Source organism: Ovis canadensis, chromosome 19 (assembly GCF_042477335.2).
Source record: "Ovis canadensis isolate MfBH-ARS-UI-01 breed Bighorn chromosome 19, ARS-UI_OviCan_v2, whole genome shotgun sequence".
In the NCBI taxonomy this organism is placed as follows: domain Eukaryota; kingdom Metazoa; phylum Chordata; class Mammalia; order Artiodactyla; family Bovidae; genus Ovis; species Ovis canadensis.
The window spans coordinates 15,123,945-15,143,974 of NC_091263.1; the positions used below are offsets into that span (position 1 = coordinate 15,123,945).

The 20,030-nt window shown below is 38.1% G+C and overlaps 1 protein-coding gene across 4 annotated transcripts in view; it reads left to right on the top strand.

Moving 5' to 3' along the window:
- VOPP1 (VOPP1 WW domain binding protein) overlaps positions 1-20,030 on the top strand; it is a 169,057-nt gene that overhangs the window by 77,365 nt on the left and 71,662 nt on the right. For all 4 annotated transcript variants that reach the window (XM_069561178.1, XM_069561179.1, XM_069561181.1 and 1 more), the window contains one exon: positions 3,727-3,785. In XM_069561178.1, coding sequence (XP_069417279.1) covers positions 3,727-3,785 — 59 coding nt within the window. The remainder of the gene's footprint in view (positions 1-3,726; positions 3,786-20,030) is intronic.

Sequence of the window (20,030 nt, forward strand, 5' to 3'; positions counted from 1 at the left end):
TTGTGATATTATAGGTGCACACATATATTAAAATGCATCATATTGTACAATTTAAGTGTTGTGTTGTTCAGTCACTAAGTTGTGCCTGCCACTTTTGCCACCCCACTGACTGTAGCTTGCTAGCCTCCTCTGTCCATGAGATTCTCCAGGCAAGAATACTGGAGTGGGTTGCCATTTCCTTCTCCAGACTTTGTTTTTTGAATATGAAAAACATTTACAGGATTCTAAAATCAACCTATATAAAACAGTATACTCGGGGACTTTCTTGATGGTCCAATGGTTAAGACTTCGTACTTCTACTACAGGGGGCACAAGTTTGATCCCTGGTCAGGGAACTAAGATCCTTCATGGCACGCAGTATGGCCAAAAAATGTATACTCACAGAATCCCCATTCCCGCCTCAGCCTCTGCCACCTCCCCTATAGGACAAGTATTCTCATTACTTTCGACTATGCCTTTCCTGTGGTTCTTTTTGTAAAAAAAATTAACCAAATGTACAAGTTTCCTTTTCTGTAAAAATCAGTGTGCTACATGTGCCCTTCTTAATACTGCTTTTTCATAGCACTGCATTGTGGAAATCATTTCATTCAGGTTCTGAGAAACTTATTCTTGTTGGCTGCTTAGTCCTCCGTTGTATGGACATACTGTTCTCTATCTGATCAGCCTGCTGTGAGTATGTATTTACATTGTTTCCAGAATTTCGTTATTAGAAATAATGCCACAGTACGTAACCTTGTGCATGTGGTGTTCCATCGTTGTGGAGAGGGAATCCGTGAAAGAGAAATGCAGCCATAGTTTTGCAGAGATTGCTCTTCCTTCCCGACAGCCATGTGTGGGAGTGTCTGAGAGTTGTGCTGTCTCACAATTCAAGTTGTTGTTTAACCTGCTGTAGCTCTGAAGCTCATGCTCCCATGGGTTCTGCTCGACATGCGTGTGCGTCTTCCTATCACCCACAGTGCTGCTAAGTTCAGAGGAGGCCCAAACTGGGAATCTGCCTTCCCAAGCGCCTTACCTGCTGATGGTGGAACTGGGAGCAGATCTAATGTCAGTCTGTCCTCCAGTCATACAACAACATGGGGACATGGGAGGTGGGCAAAGGAAGTTCTTCAGGGTAATGTTGATTAATCTAGGAGAAACCACACTGTAAAGAAATGTGGTTTTGAGCAAGACACCCATGAGGGGTCCCAGTGTTTGATCTGTAAAATGGCATTCCTCATATTGACACAACAAGAAAAAAATCCTAAAAGGCAACAATGATACTATTTTTGTTGTTACCTTAAGAGTTAGGAGATGTGGTGTTTGGGTCCAAAAATGTGGCTGCTTTGAATAGGAGGTCTTCAGGTAAAGGACTGTCCCACAGCAGACACTGAGGGCAGCATCTCATGCCCTGACTGCTGAGGCACTGCTGGCCCTTGCTCCTGGGCCTGTGGGTCTGAGTCTCCAGTCAGATGCCCATGTGGGTGACCAGAGCAGCAATAAGCAGGGGCTTGAACTTGGCTCTGGTGTCCCGAGTTTTAGGACTGGCATTAGGGACACCATTTCTTGACTGTGTGTGGAACTTGAGTGTCGAATTCCAAGAAACTGTGTCTGTCTCTAGTGGTGATGGAGAATGAAGAGACATTGGAAATGCCACCTGGAAATGAGACCTGGTTTCTCAGTTTATCATAGAAGTCTCTAGTGAAATGAATTGTAACTTAGGGTACACACCTGGAATTGCTCTTCCTTGACAAAATAAATTGATTTCTCTAGCTGTTTGAACTTTGTTTCTTGAATTGGACAAGAGCTAACCTAGTGTAAATTAAACTCATTTTCCCTTAATAAAGCTGGGTCATTTCAGGCTGCCTGAATGTGCTTCTGAGTGTCTTAAACCATATATATATTTTAAAATCTAGTGTTTCATGCTCTTTTCATAACTCATTGAATTTAGCCAGCCTAACACATAACATTCATACTCACCTCTCCCTTGGCATTCTACTGTAGATTTGGGGTATGTTTCCGACCTTCTACAGCTATCAGGCAGACTGAGGTAGAAAGGCATCAGCATATACCCCAGAGAAGGAGGGTGAACAACTCAGTTGGTCCCTGCCTTGCCCAAAGAAAACTTTGTTTTCACTGTGCCTTTTCCTGCTGGTACTTTTGCATTGTAATATTTTGAAGGTGTTATTTACATATGGGAACCAATGAACTGGGTCATGAAGGTAGGAAGTTGTGTATTCTTTTAAAATAATGGCATGAATGGAGTAATTTTAGAAAAGCCTTGCTCAACTCGGTCAGAGCATTTCTGCTTGGAGCTCTTACTTGCAGTTAGTGCCACTGGCTTCCTGTCACTTGTCAGGTGTCTGAGATACTGAACCCCCTAGGGTGGTATCACATCTTCTCAGCCCTGCCATCTGGAAAATTCAGCCTCAACTTCCTTGGAAAGCACAGAGAAGTCCCTCCTTGTCCCTTTCTTCCATCTTTCTCATCCCTGTGAATGAACGAGGGCAGGGCCCTCATGGATTGTATCAGGTCAGTTCTCTCTCACAGAGTCTGGCAGGCATAGGTGCCCACTGGGGAATATGCCTTTTGGAATACTGTAGACCCTTGGAAGGAAAATTATGACCAACCTAGATGGCATATAAAAAGCAGAGATATGACTTTGCCAACAAGGGTCCGTCTAGTCAAGGCTATGGTTTTTCCAGTGGTCATATATGGATGTGAGAGTTGGACTGTGAAGAAGGCTGAGCACTGAAGAATTGATGCTTTTGAACTGTGGTGCTGGAGAAGACTCTTGAGAGTCCCTTGGACTGCAAGGAGATCCAACCATTCCATCGTAAAGGAGACCAGTCTTGGGTGTTCATTGGCAGGACTGATGCTGAAGCTGAAACTCCAATACTTTGGCCAGCTCATGCGAAGAGTTGACTCATTGGAAAAGACCCTGGCGCTGGGAGGGATTGGGGGCAGGAGGAGAAGGAGATGACAGAGGATGAGATGGTTGGATGGCATCACTGATCCGATGGACCTGAGTTTTTGAGTGAACTCCGGGAGTTGGTGATGGACAGGGAGGCCTGGCGTGCTGCGATTCTTGGGGTCGCAAAAAGTCGGACATGACTGAGCAACTGAACTGAACTGAGACCCTAGAACAATATGGGTTTGAGCTGCATGGCTCCACTTATACGTGATTTTTTTTTTCAATAGTAAATACAACAACACTACATGATGTGTGGAGCCGTGGTGATGGAGGGCTGACCCATAAGTGCTACGTGGATTTTCAACTGTGTGGAGGGTGGATGCTCTGAACCACCACATTGTTCGAGGGTCACTATATCCTGAAATATAAAGATCTAGAAATGTTAAAACTCTGGGAGATGTTTTTCAAAAACAAAAATTAGGGGGAAATCTGTGTAATTATTTCTAGCATCTTTAGATATTTGAAGTATCATACCATGTGAATTTTTAAAAATGATTGTTTTAAATTTACATTTTAATGAATTATTCGTCCCCTTGTACTTAGAAAAGCTAGAAAAATGATAGGGAAATAAATGTTTTCTTCTCTTTCAAAAATTTTGAAGAAATAAAAAGTCATGTAGTGGGGGACTCTCCCTCTGGTTCATTACCCCGCCAATGCCTGCTTCTCACACTTTAAGCTGCTTTCACTCATCTTTCCTTGTTTTTTTTGCGTGAGATCTTCTCAACAGTATGCAAATGAGTTTTCACTGACAAATCTTTTCTTCCTTATATTTCCAGTGCACAGAGGCCAAAAAACATTGCTGGTATTTTGAAGGACTCTATCCCACTTATTATATGTAAGTATTTGCACTTATCTGTGATCACATCTTTCTCTGAGACTTATTTCTTTCATAGATCACAGGAGTGGTTATGGGATGGGGCAAACCCAGCCTTGGGAGGCCTCTAGCCCTGATTTCACTTGCCTGTGCCCCTGAATGAGCAGGCAACCTCCCTAAGGATTCAGACCAGCTGCTCTGAGGACAGTGTAGAATTCCAAGTGCTCCGTTCTGTGAGGCATGTGAGCTTGTATGTGATTGGTGAGGGCAGAATGTGTAAACAAGGCCAACATTATATTTATTCATACAAATCTTCCTAGGCAAAGGGAGCAGAGGTGGCAGGAAAAAATTTTGAACTTGAATAGGGCAGGAAAACGTATTTAGTTCTGCTGTGAGTGTGAGAGAAAGAGAGGGAGAGATGACAGTGATCACAAGGGTCACCTGGCCCTGGCACCTCTCTAGGCAGGTGCAGTCAGCCTTGCATGTCTGCAGGTTACGTTGCTTCCTGTGCCCTCAGCACCTGCCAGTATTGCTTTTATTAAAGCATTGCTGTATTTGTTTTTCTGTATTTTAAATATCTACTATGGCAGCCACTAGCTCCACTGACACACCTAGATTAACTGTCTAGATTATCAATTACTATTTTTGATTATGTTTTGAAGTTGCATAAGTTTTGAGTGGAATGCACCAAAGCAATTTTCCCCCCAAAACCCTTGTATTGAGTTTTGTTAAGCATGAAAAATGTTAGTAATGTATATAATTGTTACTGCAGAAGCATTATTTTCTAGTATATGGGGAGATTGGGCAGGAAATACTATACATAATAGCAAAGAGGGTAATTTCTTAACTGGCCAAGATGTGTGTTTTTCTTACCTGTCATTCTTCAGGTTTTAATCTTGAAGAGATTACTGTATGTGGAGAAAGTTGCTGGGCTATGAATGGGAATGGAATACAGGTAAAGGGCCAGTTTTTCTGCCTTGATTTCATATCGAAAAGCAGGAGTCATTAGTGCCCCACAGGGTGTAGTCCTGGCAGAAATACTCTGCAGCTGCAGAAAGACAAAATGTACTTGAAAGATAAAGCAGCAGAAAAGGGCTTGGGTTCTAGTTACAGAGTTGTCATCTTGAGGAAAAGTGGTTGTAGGATAACAGGGAGATGAAAGATTTGGTTCTTCGTACAATGAATTTTCCTTGCAAAGCTTTAGTGCTTTTTTAAAAATTGCTTTACAATATTGTGTTGGTTTCCGCCATACATCAACATAAATCAGCCATAGGGGTACATGTGTCCCCTCCCGCTTGAACCTCCTTCCAACTTCCCATCACATCCCACCCCTCTAAGCTGTCACGGAGCCCCGGTTCAAGTTCCCTGAATCATATAGCAAATTGCCACTGGCTATTTATTTTACATATGGTAGTATATGTGTTTCTATACTACTGTCTCCATTCGTCCCACCTTCTGCTCCACCCTCTCCCGTATCTACCAGTCTGTTCTCTATGTCCGTGTCTCCATTGCTGCCCTGCAAATAGGTTCATCAGTAGCATCTTTCTAGATTCCATATATATGCATTAATTTTCGATACTTGTTTTTCTCTTTCGGAGTTACTTCACTCTATGTAATAGGCTCTAAGTTCATCCACTTCATTAGAGCTGAGTCAAATGTGGTCTTTTTTATGACTGAGTAATATTCCATTGTATACATGTATCACAGCTTCTTTATCCATTCATCTGTCAGCGAACATCTAGGTATCTTCCATGTCCTAGCTATTGTAAATAGAGTTGCAGTGAATATTGGGGTATGTATGACTTTTTCAGTTATGGTTTCCTCATGGTATAGGATTGTTGGGTCATGTAGTAGTTTTATTCCTGGTTTTTAAAGGACCTCCATACTGTCTTCCATACTGGCTGTATCAATATATATTCCCACCAGCAGTGTAAGAGTTTCCTTTTCTCCACACCCTCTCCGGCATTTTTTTTTTTGTAGATTTTTTAACATTTATTTGTTTTTTTTTTTTAGTTGGAGGATAATTGCTTTATAGAATTTTGTTGTTTTCTGTGAAACATTGATACAGAGCCCTTGTTTGAGTTCTCTGGGCCATATAGAAAATTCCCATTGGCTATCTATTTTATATATGATAATATAGGTTTCCATGTTATTCCCTCATACTTCTCACTCTCTCCTCCCCTCTCCCTGTGTCCGTAAGTCTGTTCTCTATGTCTGTGTCTCCAATGCTGCCCTGCAAATAGATTCATCAGTACCATCTTTCTAGATTCCATATATATGCATTAGTATATGATATTTTTCTCTTTCTGACTTACTTCATTCTGTATAATATACTCTAGGTTCATCCACCTCATTAGAACTGACTCAGATGCATTCCTTTTTATGGCTAATACTCCATTGTGTATATGTACCACAACTTCTTTATCTGTTCATCTGTTGATGGACATTAAGGTTGCTTGCCTGTGTGTTCTAGCTATTGTAAATAGTGCTGCAGTGAACATTGGGGTACATGTGTCTTCTTCAACTTTGGTTTCCTCAGGGTATATGCCTGGTAGTGGGAGTGCTAGGTCATATGGTGGTTATATTCCTGTCTTTTTAAGGAATCTCCACACCATCTTCCATAGTGGCTGGATCAATTTACATTCCCACCAAAACAGTGCAAGAGGTTCCCTGGAGAACATTTTTTGTTTTTAGACTTTTTGGTGATGGCCATTCTGACCAGTGTGAGGTGATATCTTATTATAGTTTTGATTTTCATTTCTCTAATAATGAGTGATGTTGAGCATTTTCTCATGTATTTATTAGCCATCTGTGTGTCTTCTTTGGAGAAATGTCTGTTTGGGACTTCCACCCACTCTGTGGCTGTTTTTCTGATATTGAGTTGCACGAGCTACTTGTATATTTTGAAATTAATCCTTTGTCAGTTGTTTCATTTGCTACTATTTTCTCCTGTTCTGAGGTTTGTGTTTTCACTTTGTTTATAGTTTCCTTTGCTGTGCAAAATCTTTTAAGTTTAATTAGTTCCCATTTGTTTATTTTTATTTCCATTGCTCTAGGAGATGGGTTACAGAGGATCTTGCTGTGATTTATGTCATAGGGTGTTCTGCCTATGATTTCCTCGAAGACTTTTATAGTTTCTGGTCTTTATTTAGGTAATGCATTTTGAGTTATCTTTGTGTATGGTGTTAGGAAGTGTTCTAATTTTATTCTTTTACCTGTTGCTGTCCAGTTTTCCCAGCACCACTTATTGAAGAGACTGTCTTTTCTCTATTGTATATTTTGCTTCCTTTGTCAAAGATAAGATGCCCATAGGTGTGTGGGTTATCTCTAGGCTTTGTATGTTGTTCCATTGATCTATATTTCTTTTTTTATACCAATACCATTCTGTCTTGATGATTTTAGCTTTATAGTATATCCTGAAATCAGGAAGGTTGATTACTCCAGCTCCATTCTTTTTTCTCAGGATTGCTTTGTGTTTTGTGCTTCCATACAAATTGTGAAATTTTTTGATCTAGTTCTATGAAAAATGCCATTGGTAATTTAGGGATTTAAATAGGGTAAATTAGGGATTGTATTGAACCTGTAGATTGCATTTGGTAGTAGAGTTATTTTCACAATATTGATTCTTCCAAAACAGGAACATGGAATATCCTTTCATCTGTCTATGTCATCTCTGATTTCTTTCATTAGTGTCTTAGAATTTTCTGCATATAGCTCTTTTGTCTCCTTTAGTAGGTTTATTTGTAGGTATTTTATTATTGTTGCAATGGTGAATGGGATTGTTTCCTTAATTTCTCTTTCTGATTTTTCATTGTTAGTGTATAGGAATGCAAGTGATTTCTGTGTATTGACTTTGTATCCTACTGCTTTACCAAATTCACTGATTAGCTCTAGTAATTTTTTGGTGGCATGTTTAGGGTTTTTAATGTATAGTATCATGTTGTCTGCAAACTGTGAGAGTTTACTTCTTTTCCAGACTGGATTCCTTTTATTTCTTTTTCTTCTATGATCGCCATGGCTAGGACTTCCAAAACTATGTTGAACAATAGTGGTTAGAGTGAGCACTGTTGTCTTAGTCCTGATCTTAGTGGAAATGCTTTCAGTTTTTCACCTTTGAAAATATTTGCTGTAGGTTTATTGTATATGGCTTTTATTACATTGAGGTAGTTTCCTTCTATGCCCATTTTCTGAGGAGTTTTTGTCATACATGGGTACTGAATTTTGTCAAAAGCTTTTTCTGCATCTATTGAGATTGTCCTATGATTTCTATCTTTTAATTTCTTAATATGGTAATTTTTAATATGGTGTATCCCATTGATTGATTTACGTATATTGAAGAATCCTTGCATCCCTTAGATAAACCCAACTTGATCATGGTTATACAATCTTTTTAATGTGTTGTTGAATTCTGTTTCCTGGAATTTTGTTGAGGATTTTTGAATCTATGTTCATCAGTAATATTTGCCTGTAATATTTTTGTGTTCTCTTTATCTGGTTTTGGTATCATGGTGATGGTGGTTTCATAGAATGAGTTTGGAAATGTTCCTTCCTCTGCAATTTTTTATTTTATTTTTAAAAAAACTTTATTTATTTTACTTTATTTTTAAAAATTTATTTATTTTAATTGGAGGCTAATTACTTTACAGTATTGTAGTGGGTTTTGCTATACATTGACATGAATGAGCCATGGGTGTACATGTGTTCCCCATCCTGAACCCCCTTCTGACCTCCCTTCCCATCCCATCCCTCAGGGTCATCCCAGTGCACCAGCCCTGAGCACCCTTTCTCATGCATCAAACCTTGACTCACGATCTGTTTCGCTTATGATAATACACATGTTTCAATGCTATTTTCTCAAATCATCCCACCCTCACTTCTCCCACAGAGTCCAAAAGTCTGTTCTTTACATCTGTGTCTCTTGCTGTCTTGCATATAGGATCATTGATACCATCTTTCTAAATTCAATATATATATATCCAGTTAATATACTGGATTGGTGTTTTTCTTTCTGACTTACTTCACTCTGTATAATAGGCTCCAGTTTCATCCACCTTATTAGAACTGATTCAAATACATTCTTTTTAATAGCTGACCAACATTCCACTGTGTATAGTACCACAGCTTTCTTATCCATTTGTCTGTCTTTCTCTGCAATTTTTAAAAAGAGTTTCAGAAGGATAGACAATAACTCTTCTCTAAAATTTTGTAAAATTCACCTGTGAGGCCATCTGGCCCTGGACTTTGGTTTTGGGGGAGATTTTTTATCACAGTTTTTCTATTTCACTGCTTATGATTGGCTTGTTTATCATTTCAGTTTCTTCTTGGTTCAGTCTCGGGAGGTTGGACTTTCCTTAAAATCTGTTCATTTCTTCCAGGTTGTCCATTTTATTGGCATATAATTGCTCATAATAGTCTCTTATGATGCTTTTCATTTCTCATTGTCTGTTGTAACCTCTCCTTTTTCATTTCTAATTTCATTGATTTGAGTCTTCTCCGTTTTTTTCTTGATGGGTCTGGCTAATGGTTTGTCAATTGTGTTTCTTTTCTCAAAAACCAGCTTTTAGTTTTATTAATCTTTACTATTGTTTCCTTCATTTCTTTTTCAGTTATTTCTGCTATGATCTTTATGATTTCTTTCCTTCTATTAATTCTGAGGTTTATTTGTCTATCTTTTTCTAGTTGTTTTAGGTATAAAGGTAAATTGTCTATTTGATGTCCTTGTTATTTCTTGAGGTAATATTATATTTCTATAAACTTCCTTTTCAGAACTGCTTTTGCTGGATCTCATAGGTTTGAGTTGTCATGTTTTCATTGTCATTTGTTTCTAGGAATTTTTTCATTTCCCTTTATATTTATTCAGCAACCTGTTGTTATTTAGAAATGTATTATTTAATATCCATCTGTTTGTGCTTTTTAGTTTTTTTTTTCTTTAATTGATATCTAGTTTCATATCATTATAGTCAGAAAAGATACTTGATACAATGTAAATTTTCTGAAATTTACTGAGGTTTGATTTGTGATCTAAGATGTGGTCTGTCCTGGAGAATGATCATGTGCCCTTGAGAAGAAAGTATATTCTTCTGCATTTGCATGAAATTTCCTGAAGATATCAATTATTCTCATCTCATCTAATATGTCATTTAAGGCTTGTGTTTCCTTAACGCCTTCCTGTTTTGATTATCTGTCCAGTGGTATAAGTTCAGTGTTAAATTGCCCTATTACTATTGTGTTATTGTCAATTTCCCATTTTATGTCTGTTAGTGTTTACTTTAGGCACTGAGGTACTCCTTTATTTGATGCATAAATATTTACAAATGTTATGTTTTCTTCTTGGATTGATGCCTTGTCATTATGTGGGGTCCTTCCTCGGGGATAGTATTGATCCCTGTCTCCTGTACACTGTCACCAACCTCCATCCATAGTTCATCAGGAACTATATCAGATCTAGTCCCTTAAATCTATTTCTCACTTCCACTATATAATCGTAAGGGATTTAATTTAGGTCATACCTGAATGGTCCACTGGTTTTCCGTCCTTTCTTCAATTTTAGTCTGAATTTGGCAATAAGGAGTTCATAATCTGAGCCACAGTCAGCTCCTGGTCTTGATTTGCTGACTGTATAGAGCTTCTCCATCTTTGGCTGCAAGGAACATAATCAATCTGATTTCAGTGTTGACCATCTGGTGATGTCCACGTGTAGAGTTTTCTCTTGTGTTATTGGAAGAGGGTGTTTGCAAGAAAAAAAAAATACACACACACACAAAAAATGGCTGTCTGAGGAAACCTTACAAATAGCTATGAAAAGAAAAGAAGCGAAAAGCAGAGCAGAATATAAAAGATATACCCATTTGAATGCAGAGTTCCAAAGAATAGCAAGGAGAGATAAAAAAGCCTTCATCTGTGATCAGTGCAAGGAAATTGTAAGGCTCGGAGAACTGCACTCTGAAAAGGACACTCAGGGACAGCCTCTAGTGGACTGACAAAGTTTATTATCCAATCGTGTAGTTTTATAATTTTCAGGGAATAGAACATAAGACAGACTTGCACGTAGCCATTTCAGATAAACATAAAAGCATTTAAGCATAAAACACAGTTCCCACCACCCAAGCCATAACATAGCTTTGGCGAAACTCTAAAGGGAGTCTTATCATGAAACAACAGTCCTTGCTCTCAGAAACAGGTGGTCAGAAGGAAGCCTTCGAATGCCTCAAGGCCGGGCATATTGACCCTTCGTCATCCGTTCCCAGCCTTGGGCACTCAGTGAACGCTCATAACCCTTTGTTATGCTCGTCCCAGCTTCCAACCTTCGTCATGAGTGGAGCAAATACATTTTCAGTATTTGCTTAAAGCCTTCCAGCTCCTCCACAGAAATAGAGGAAAACAATAGAATAGGAAAGACTAGAGATCTCTTCAAGAAAATTAAAGACACCAAGGGAACATTTCATGCAAAGATGGGCTCAATAAAGGACAGAAATTGTATGAATGTAACAGAAGCAGAGGATATTAAGAAGAGGTGACAAGAATGCACAGAACTGTACAAAAAAACATCTTCAGACCCAGATAATCACAATGCTGTGATTACTCACCTAGAGCCAGACATCCCGGAATGTGAAGTCAAGTGGGAAGCATCACTTAGGAAGCATCACTATGAGCAAAGCTAGTGAAGGTGATGGAATTCCAGTTGAGCTATTTCAAATCCTAAAAGATGATGCTGTGAAAGTGCTGCATTCAATATGCCAGCAAATATGGAAGACTCAGCAGTGGCCACAGGACTGGAAAAGGTCAGTTTTCATTCCAATCCCAAAGGAAGGCAATGCCAAAGAATGTTCAAACTACTGCACAATTGCATTCATCTCACGTGCTAATAAAGTAATGCTCAAAATTCTCTAAGTCAGGCTTCAGCAATACATAAACCATGAACTTCCAGATATTCCAGCTGATTTTAGAAAAGGTGGAGGAACCAGAGATCAAATTGCCAACATCCACTGGATCATCCAAAAAGCAAGAGAATTCCAGAAAAGAATCTATTTCTATTTTATTGACTATGCCAAAGCCTTTGACTGTGTGGATGACAACAAACTGTGGAAAATTCTGAAAGAGATGAGAATACCAGACCATCTGACCTGCCTCTTGAGAAATCTGTGTGCAGGTCAGGAAGCAACAGTTAGAACTGGACGTGGAACAACAGTCTGGTCCAAATAGGAAAAGGAGTACGTCGAGGCTGTATATTGTCACCGTGCTTATTTAACTTGAAAGCAGAGTACATCATGAGAAACACTGGGCTGGAGGAAACACAAGCTAGAATCAAGATTTCCACAAGACATATCAATAACCTCAGATATGCAGATGACACCACCCCTATGGCAGAAAGTGAAGAAGAACTATGGAGCCTCTTGATGAAAGTGAAAGAGGAGAGTGAAAAAGTTGGCTTAAAGCTCAACATTCAGAAAACTAAAATCATGGCATCTGATTCCAGCACTTCATGGCAAATAGATGGGGAAACAGTGGCAGACTTTATTTTGGGGGGCTCCAAAATCACTGCAAATGGTGACTGCAGCCATGAAATTAAAAGACACTTACTCCTTGGAAGAAAAGTTATGACCAACCTAGACAGCATATTAAAAAGCAGAGATTTTACTTTGCCAACAAAGGTCCATGTAGTCAACGCTGTGGTTTTTCCAGTAGTCTTATTATTTCTGTTTTTCTTATATGGATGTGAGAGTTGGGCTATAAAGAAAGCTGAGTGCCAAAGACTTGATGTTTTTGAACTGTGGTGTTGGAGAAGACTCTTGAGAGTCCCTTGGACTGCAAAGAGATCCAACCAGTCCATCCCAAAGGAGATCAGTCCTGAATATTCATTGGAAGGACTGATGTTGAAGCTGAAACTCCAATACTTTGGCCACCTGATGTGAAGAACTGATTCGTTAGAAAAGACCTTGATGTTGGGAAAGACTGAAGGCAGAAGGAGAAGGGGATGACAGATGAGATGGTTGGATGGCATCACCATCTCAACGGACATGAGTTTGAGTAAACTCCAGGATTTGGTGATGGACAGGGAGGCCTGGCATGCTGCAGTCCATGGGGTCGCAAAGAGTCGGACATAACTGAGTGACTGAACTGAACTGGACTCCTTATCTCTTGTAATAGTCTATATGTTAATTTCTGTTTTGTCTTATATGAGAATTGTTACTCTGGCTTTCTTTTGACTTACTTTTGCATGGAATATCTTTTTCCATGCTCTCACGTTCAGTCTGTATGTGTCTCTAGGTCTGAAGTGGGTCTCTTGTAGACAGCATATATGTGGGTCTTATTTTTTTATCCATTCAGCCATTCTGTGTCTTTTGGTTGAAATGTTTAAACCATTTGCATTGAAGGAAATTATTGATATATTTGTTCCTATTGGCATTTTTGTAATTGTTTTGAGTTGGTTTTTAGGTCTTTTCTTTCTCTTGTATTTCCTTCCTATAGAAGCCCCTTTAATATTTATTATAAAGCTGGTTTGTTGGTGCTGAATTCTCTTATCTTTTGCTTATTTGTGAAGTGTTTGTTTTCTCCCTCAAGTTTAGATGAGATGCTTGCCAGGTAAAGTTATCTTGGTTGTAGATTTTTTTCCCTTTCAGTACTTTAAATATATCCAGCCATTCCCTTCTGGCCTGTAGAGTTTCTGCTGAAAGATCAGCTGTTAATCATGTGGGGGTTCCCTTGCATGCTACTTGCTGCTTTGTTTTATCTTTGTTAGTTTGATTAGTATGTGTCTCAGTGTGTTTCTCCTTGGGTTTATCCTGTACAGGTATTTCTGTGCTTCATGGACTTGACTATTTCTTTTTCCACGTTAGGGAATTTTTTGACTATAGGCTCTTCACAGATTTTCTAGACCCCTTTTCTCTTCTGTGCATGCGCACATACTCAGTCTTTTCTGTCATGTCCGACTCTGACCTTATGGACCAAGGTCATACTTACCCACCAAGCTCCTCTGTTCATGAGATTCTCCAGACAAGAATACTGGAGTGGGTTTCTATGCCCTCCTCCAGGGGATCTTCTTGACCCAGGAATTGAATGCATGTCTCCTCTACTGCATTGCAAGCACTTTTTTACCCACTGAGCCACCTTTTTAGGGCCTGAGAAGCTCCTCCTTCTTCTGGGAACCATATGATACAAAGTTGGTGTGTTTAGTATTGTCCCAGAGGTCTCTGATGCTATCTTCAATTCTTTTCATTCTTTTTCCTTTTTTCTACTCTTCAGCAGTTTTTTCCACCATTCTATCTTCCAACTCACTTATCCATACTCCTGCTTTATTTATTCTTCTATTGATTCCTTCTAGAATATTGTTAATTTCAGTAATTGTTTATTTGTCTCTGTTTGTTCTTTATTTCTTCTAGGTCCTAGTTAAATGTGTTAACTGATTCTTTTTTTTTTTTTTTTTACTTTATTTTACTTTACAATACTGTGTTGGTTTTGCCATACGGGAGAGGGGTTCAGGATTGGGAACGCATGTTAATTGATTCTTGCATTTTTTCCATTCAGTTTTGGAGGTTTTGGATCATCTTTGTTATCATTAATTTCAATTCTTTTTCAGATAGTTTGCCTAGTTCCTCTTCATTTATTTGATCTTGTGAGTTTTTACCTTGTTCTTTCATTTTACAACATTTCTCTTTTTTTCTAACTTAATGTGTTTGAGGTCTTTTTTCCCTAGGCTTTATGGTCATATTCCTTCTTCCTTTTAGTTTCTGCCATCAATGAGAAAGATTGGTCCAGTGGTTTGTGTATGCTTTGTGTTGGGAGGGACTTGTGCCTGCATTTTGGTGGTAGAAGGTGAGGTGTTTTTTTTTTTCCTTCTGGATGGGCAGGGCTGTGTGAGGTGGTATGTTTTGGGGTATCTGTCTGCTGATGATTGGGTTTGTGTTGTTGTCTTGCCTGTTTTGTGAGGTGTTCTGCACTAGGTGCTGGGTGTTGGGTAATGCTGAGTGTTGGATACAGGTGGAGGCCTTTGTGGGAGTTTTCATTAATTAATATTCCCTGGGGTTAGAAGTTCTCTGGAAATCTTGGGTCCTGGACTCAGCACTCCCACTCAGAAGGCTGAGACCCAAGCTCTTACTAGGGAACCAAGACTCCACAATCTCTCTGCATGTCAATGATTTGGTTTCCTTTGTTTTCTCTTTATTTTCTTAGACATCTATTAAGGCCTTCAGATTACATTTCTTACTGAGTCCAGGCTTGCTCTGCTCGCTGCATGATAGGCCAATGAATCTGAGAGATAAGGTGTTGAAGCAAGGAATCTGATTTTATTCAGAAAATTGGCTGACCAAGAAGATGGCAGACTGATGTCTCAAAATAACCATCTTGCTTTAGTTCTTGATTCAGCTTCTTATGCAGATGTGGATCAACCTCATCTTCTTTTGGGTTCTTGATTTTGTTTGTATGTTCTTTCTTGAAAATGGATCTTTCTCAAATTAATTTGTAGGTCAGCTGATGAACCATTTCCTGATTTTTAGTAGTCAGAGGTCCTTGCTCCTTTGTTCCTTTATACATTTATTTGTTCACTACATATTTTGTGAGTGTTTTGCATTGATAGAAACACACGAAGAAAGACAAGCCCTGTTTTGTCACTCAGATGGTCTAGGTTGGATTCCTTTCACCTCTCATCTCTGCTGATAGTGAGGGGAAGGGTCCTAAAAATAGAAAAGTAACATCATTCTATTTTTATAATACTAATGCTCTGTATAAAAATAACAAAGGTAACATTCACTGAGCACTTAATACAGGCTAGGCATTGTTTATGCACCTCACATGAGTTTATGTCATTCAACCCCACAGCCACTTGAAAACTCTAACTACACACACCTGGTTCTTGAATCAATCTCTGATTTTTCTCTTCCTTTTTTCTCTGTTCCCACACCTCACCTGAATCCATACCTCTGTTAATGCTCATATAAACCATTGTTACAAACTACCCCACAGATTTATTAAGATATAATTTGCATATAACACTGTATAGATTTAATGTATATAATATGGTAATTTGATACACTTATACGTTACAAAATGATTGCCACCGTTGCGTTAGCTAACACCTACATCACATCACAGAATTACCTTTTTTTTTTTTTTTTTTGGTGATGAGAACATTTAAGATCTACTCTTTTAGTAATTTTAAAGTATATAATAAAATATATTAACTGGAATCACCTAAGGCACAGGTCCAAAGGCCTAATGTCCAAAGGCCTTAGGTCCCTAAAACATTCATCTTATAACTGGAAGTTTGTACTCTTTGACACACATCTCCTCATTGCAAAGCCCTGTCTGTCCCCATTGCCTGGTAATAACAACTATTTTACCCTCTTTTTCCATAACTTCTGCTTTTTAGATTCCACATATAAGTGAGATGATTGTTGTTGTTGTTTAGTCGCCAAACCATGTCTGGCTCTTTGAGACCCCCTGGACTGTAGCCTGCCCGACTCCTCTGTCCATGGGATTCTCCAGGCAAGAATACTGAAGTGGGTTGCCATTTCCTTCTCCAGGGGATCTTCCTGACCCAGATATTGAATCCATATCACCTGCTTGGCAGGGATTATTCTTTGCAACTGAATTACCTGTGAAGCCTAAGTGAGATCATACATCTATCTGTCTTATTTCATTTAGCATAATACCTTCAAAGTCTGTCTGTGTTGTTGCAAATGCAAGGATTTCCCTCTTTCTCAGGACTGAATAAAATTCCATTGTGTGTATATGTACATTTCCTTTATTCATTCATGTATTGACAGACACTCAGATTGTTTCCATTTCTTGGCTGTTGTGAATAAGGCTGAACCATAGGATTTCAGATGTCTCTTCAAAATCTTATTTCCATTTCCTTTGCATATATACTGGAAGAATAATTGGCAGTTCTATTTTTAATTTCCATAGTGGCTGCATCAATTTAAATTCCTACCAGTAGTGTACAGGATTCCTATCTTCATACCATACAGGGTTCACATTTTCCATACCAATACTCTTCTTGTCTTTTTGATGATAGCCATTCTAACAAGTGTAAGGTGATAGATACCTCTGTGTGGTTTTGGTTTTGCGTTTACTGATGATATGTGATATTGAGCATGTTTTCATGTACCTGTTGGCCATCTTTCTGTCTTTTTTGGAAAATAATCTATTCATTTCCCCTGCCCATTTTTAAATTGGATTATTCGTTTTTTTTCTTGTTAAGTTATATGAGGTCCTTGTATATTTTAGATATCAACCCCATATCTGACATATAGTTTGCAAACATTTCCTTCCATTCAGTAGACTGCCTTTTCATTTTGTTGAGTGTTTGTTTTGCTGGAAAGAAGCTTTTTAGTTTGATGTAGTCCCTTTTGTTTTTTGTGGTTTTGCCATTTGTGCTTCCACTGTCATGTCCGAAGTCATTGCCTAGACCAATGTTGACTTTTTTCCCAACATTTTCTTCTAGGAGTTTTAGATCCATTTCAAGTCAATTTTTTTAAGTGATGTAAGATAGGGGTTCAGTTTCATTTTTTTTACATGTGTTTCTTCAATTTTCCCAGCTCTATTTGTTAAAGAGACCGCCCATTCCCCATTGGATGCTCTTGGCTCTTGTGTTAAATATGAGTTGACCATTTATGCAAGGTTTCATTTCTGGGCTTCTTATTCTGTTCCATGGGTCAGTGTGTCTGTATTCATGCCAATAGCAAATTGTTTTATTATGGTAGCTTGTCATGTAGTGTAAAGTTAGAGAGTGTAATACCTCCAGCTTAATTCTTTCCCATGATTGCTTTAGCTAATCAGGGTCTTTTGTGATTCCATAAAAATTTTAGGATTGTTTTACCTGTTGCTGTGAAAATACCATTGAAATTTTGATAGAAATTTCATCGCAGCTCTAGATGACTTTGTGATAGGTCTCCTTTCATTCTCTTTTCCCATCAAGTTCTCACTTCTTTCTAAACTGCTGAAAATTTTGTGTCATTTTCCTACTTAAAGGCATTAGGAAAAAGTTCAAACCCTTGGCCAGCTGTAAACAGTAGGTTTCCATGATACTTGTCTGGTTTTGTCTTCTTTATTTTGAGTCTCATGAAGGCAAGCTGCACAACTGTATTTTTATTTTTTAAGTATTTTTGTCTTTTTTTAAAGTTGAAGTATAGTTTACTTACAATGTTGTGTTAGTTTCAAGTGTACAGCAAAGTGATCCAGTTTATATATATATTCTTTTTCAGATTCCTTTGCATTGTGGGTTACTACAAGATATTGAATATAGTTCCCTGTGCTATATAGTAGGTCTTTGTTTATTTTATATACTAGAGTGTACCTGTTAATCTGGAATTCCTAATTTATCTCTTCCCACTTCCCACTTCGGTAACCATAAATTTATTCTCTATGACTGTGGGTATATTTGGTTTTATATTCATGAAGTTAATAAGTTCATTTGTATCATTTTTTAGATTATACATATAAGTGATATCATATGATATTTGTCTTTGTCTGGCTTATTTAGTATGATATCTCTAGGTTCATGTTGCTGTAAATGGCATAAATCCATTCACTTAAAAAAATTTTCAAAATGTAGCTGGTTTACACTGTTGTCTGAATCTCTGCTGTAGAGCAAAGTGATTCTGTTATACATATATATATATATGTATATATATATTTTCACATTCTTTTCCATTATGGTTTATCACAAGATACTGAATAGAGTTCCCTATGCTATACAGTAGGAACTTGCTTTTTACCCACAACTTTTAAATGAATTCTCAATGCCTAGGACAGTGCCTGGCACACAGGGGACATCCCTGAATGTTGAGTGGATTTGAGTGGATGCTTTTCCACCCAGTGCTCACTACTTGTCAGTGTTGGCTCTTCTGGTTCCTCTCAGGCATTTCCATGTTCTCTGCCTGGCAGGCTTCTCAGTTCCTCTTGCCTTCAGAACCTGTTCCTCCTTCCTTGTTGCCTCTGATACAGCCTCTTGGAGAGTCCTCACACAGTGCTGTAAATCCCTTGAGTGTTTGTGGGATGGAGCCATGACATGTGCATCTGTTTGACTCAGTTTGCAGCAGAGTACATGGCATGTGAGTGGCACTCATACTAATCTTCACCTTTGCAGTTTGTTTACTACCAGCTTGTTTCACTCTTGATTTCATTTAACATATTCTGGCACCTTGTCATTAACCATAGATTTTGAAATGTTTTGGGGTCCAGAAATCAGGGTTCAAATATTTGCTCTATTACTTTTTTTTTTAACTGAGATGAATTTACTGCAAAATAGAATTACAGGCCAATATCACTGATGAACATATTTACAAGAATCCTCACAAAATACTAGCAAACTTTATCCAACAACACATTAAAAGGATCATATACCATGATCAAGTAGGATTTATACCAGGGAGGTAAAGAGATTTTTCAGTATATACAAGTCAATCAGTATGATATGTCACATTAACAAATTGAAAAATAAAAACCATATGATCATCTCAATAGATGCAGGAAAAGCATAAAATTCAACATCCATTTATGATTAAAAAAATATCTTCAGAGAGTGAGCATAGAGGAAAGCTACCTCAACATAATAAAGGACATATATCACAAATTTACAGTAACGTCATACTCAATGGTGAAAAAAATGAAAGCATTTCCTCTAAGATTAGGAACAAGCCAAAGACATCCATTACTGCCACATTTATTCAGCATAGTTTTGAAAGTCCTAACCAGAGCAATCAGAGAAGGAAAAGAAATAAAAGGAATCCAAATTGGAAAGGGAGAAGTAAAACTGTCACTTTTTGCATAGAAAATCCTAAAGATGCTAGCAGAAAACTACTAGAGCTTATCAATGAATTTGGTAAAGTTACAGGATACAAAATTAATATACATAAATTGGCTGCATTTCTATACACTAACAGCAAACTATAAGAAAGAGAAATGAAGGAAACAATTCCTTTTATCATCACATCAAAGAGAATAAAATATCTAGGAATGAACCTACCTAAGGAGGCAAAAGATTCTCTGAAAACTATAAGAGTATAGTGAAAGAAACTGAAGACTACACAAGCAGGTGGAAAGATATACCATGTTCTTGAATTTATATGAATCATTATTGTCAAAATGGTTTTACTACCCAAGGCAATTTACAGATTCAGTGCAATCTTTATCAAATTACCAGTGGAATTTTCCACAGAACTAAAACAAAAATTTTCAAATTTGTATGGAAACACAAAAGACCCTAAATAGCCAAAACAATCTTGAGAAAGAAGACTGGAACTGGAGGAACAGGCTTCCTGTCTCCAG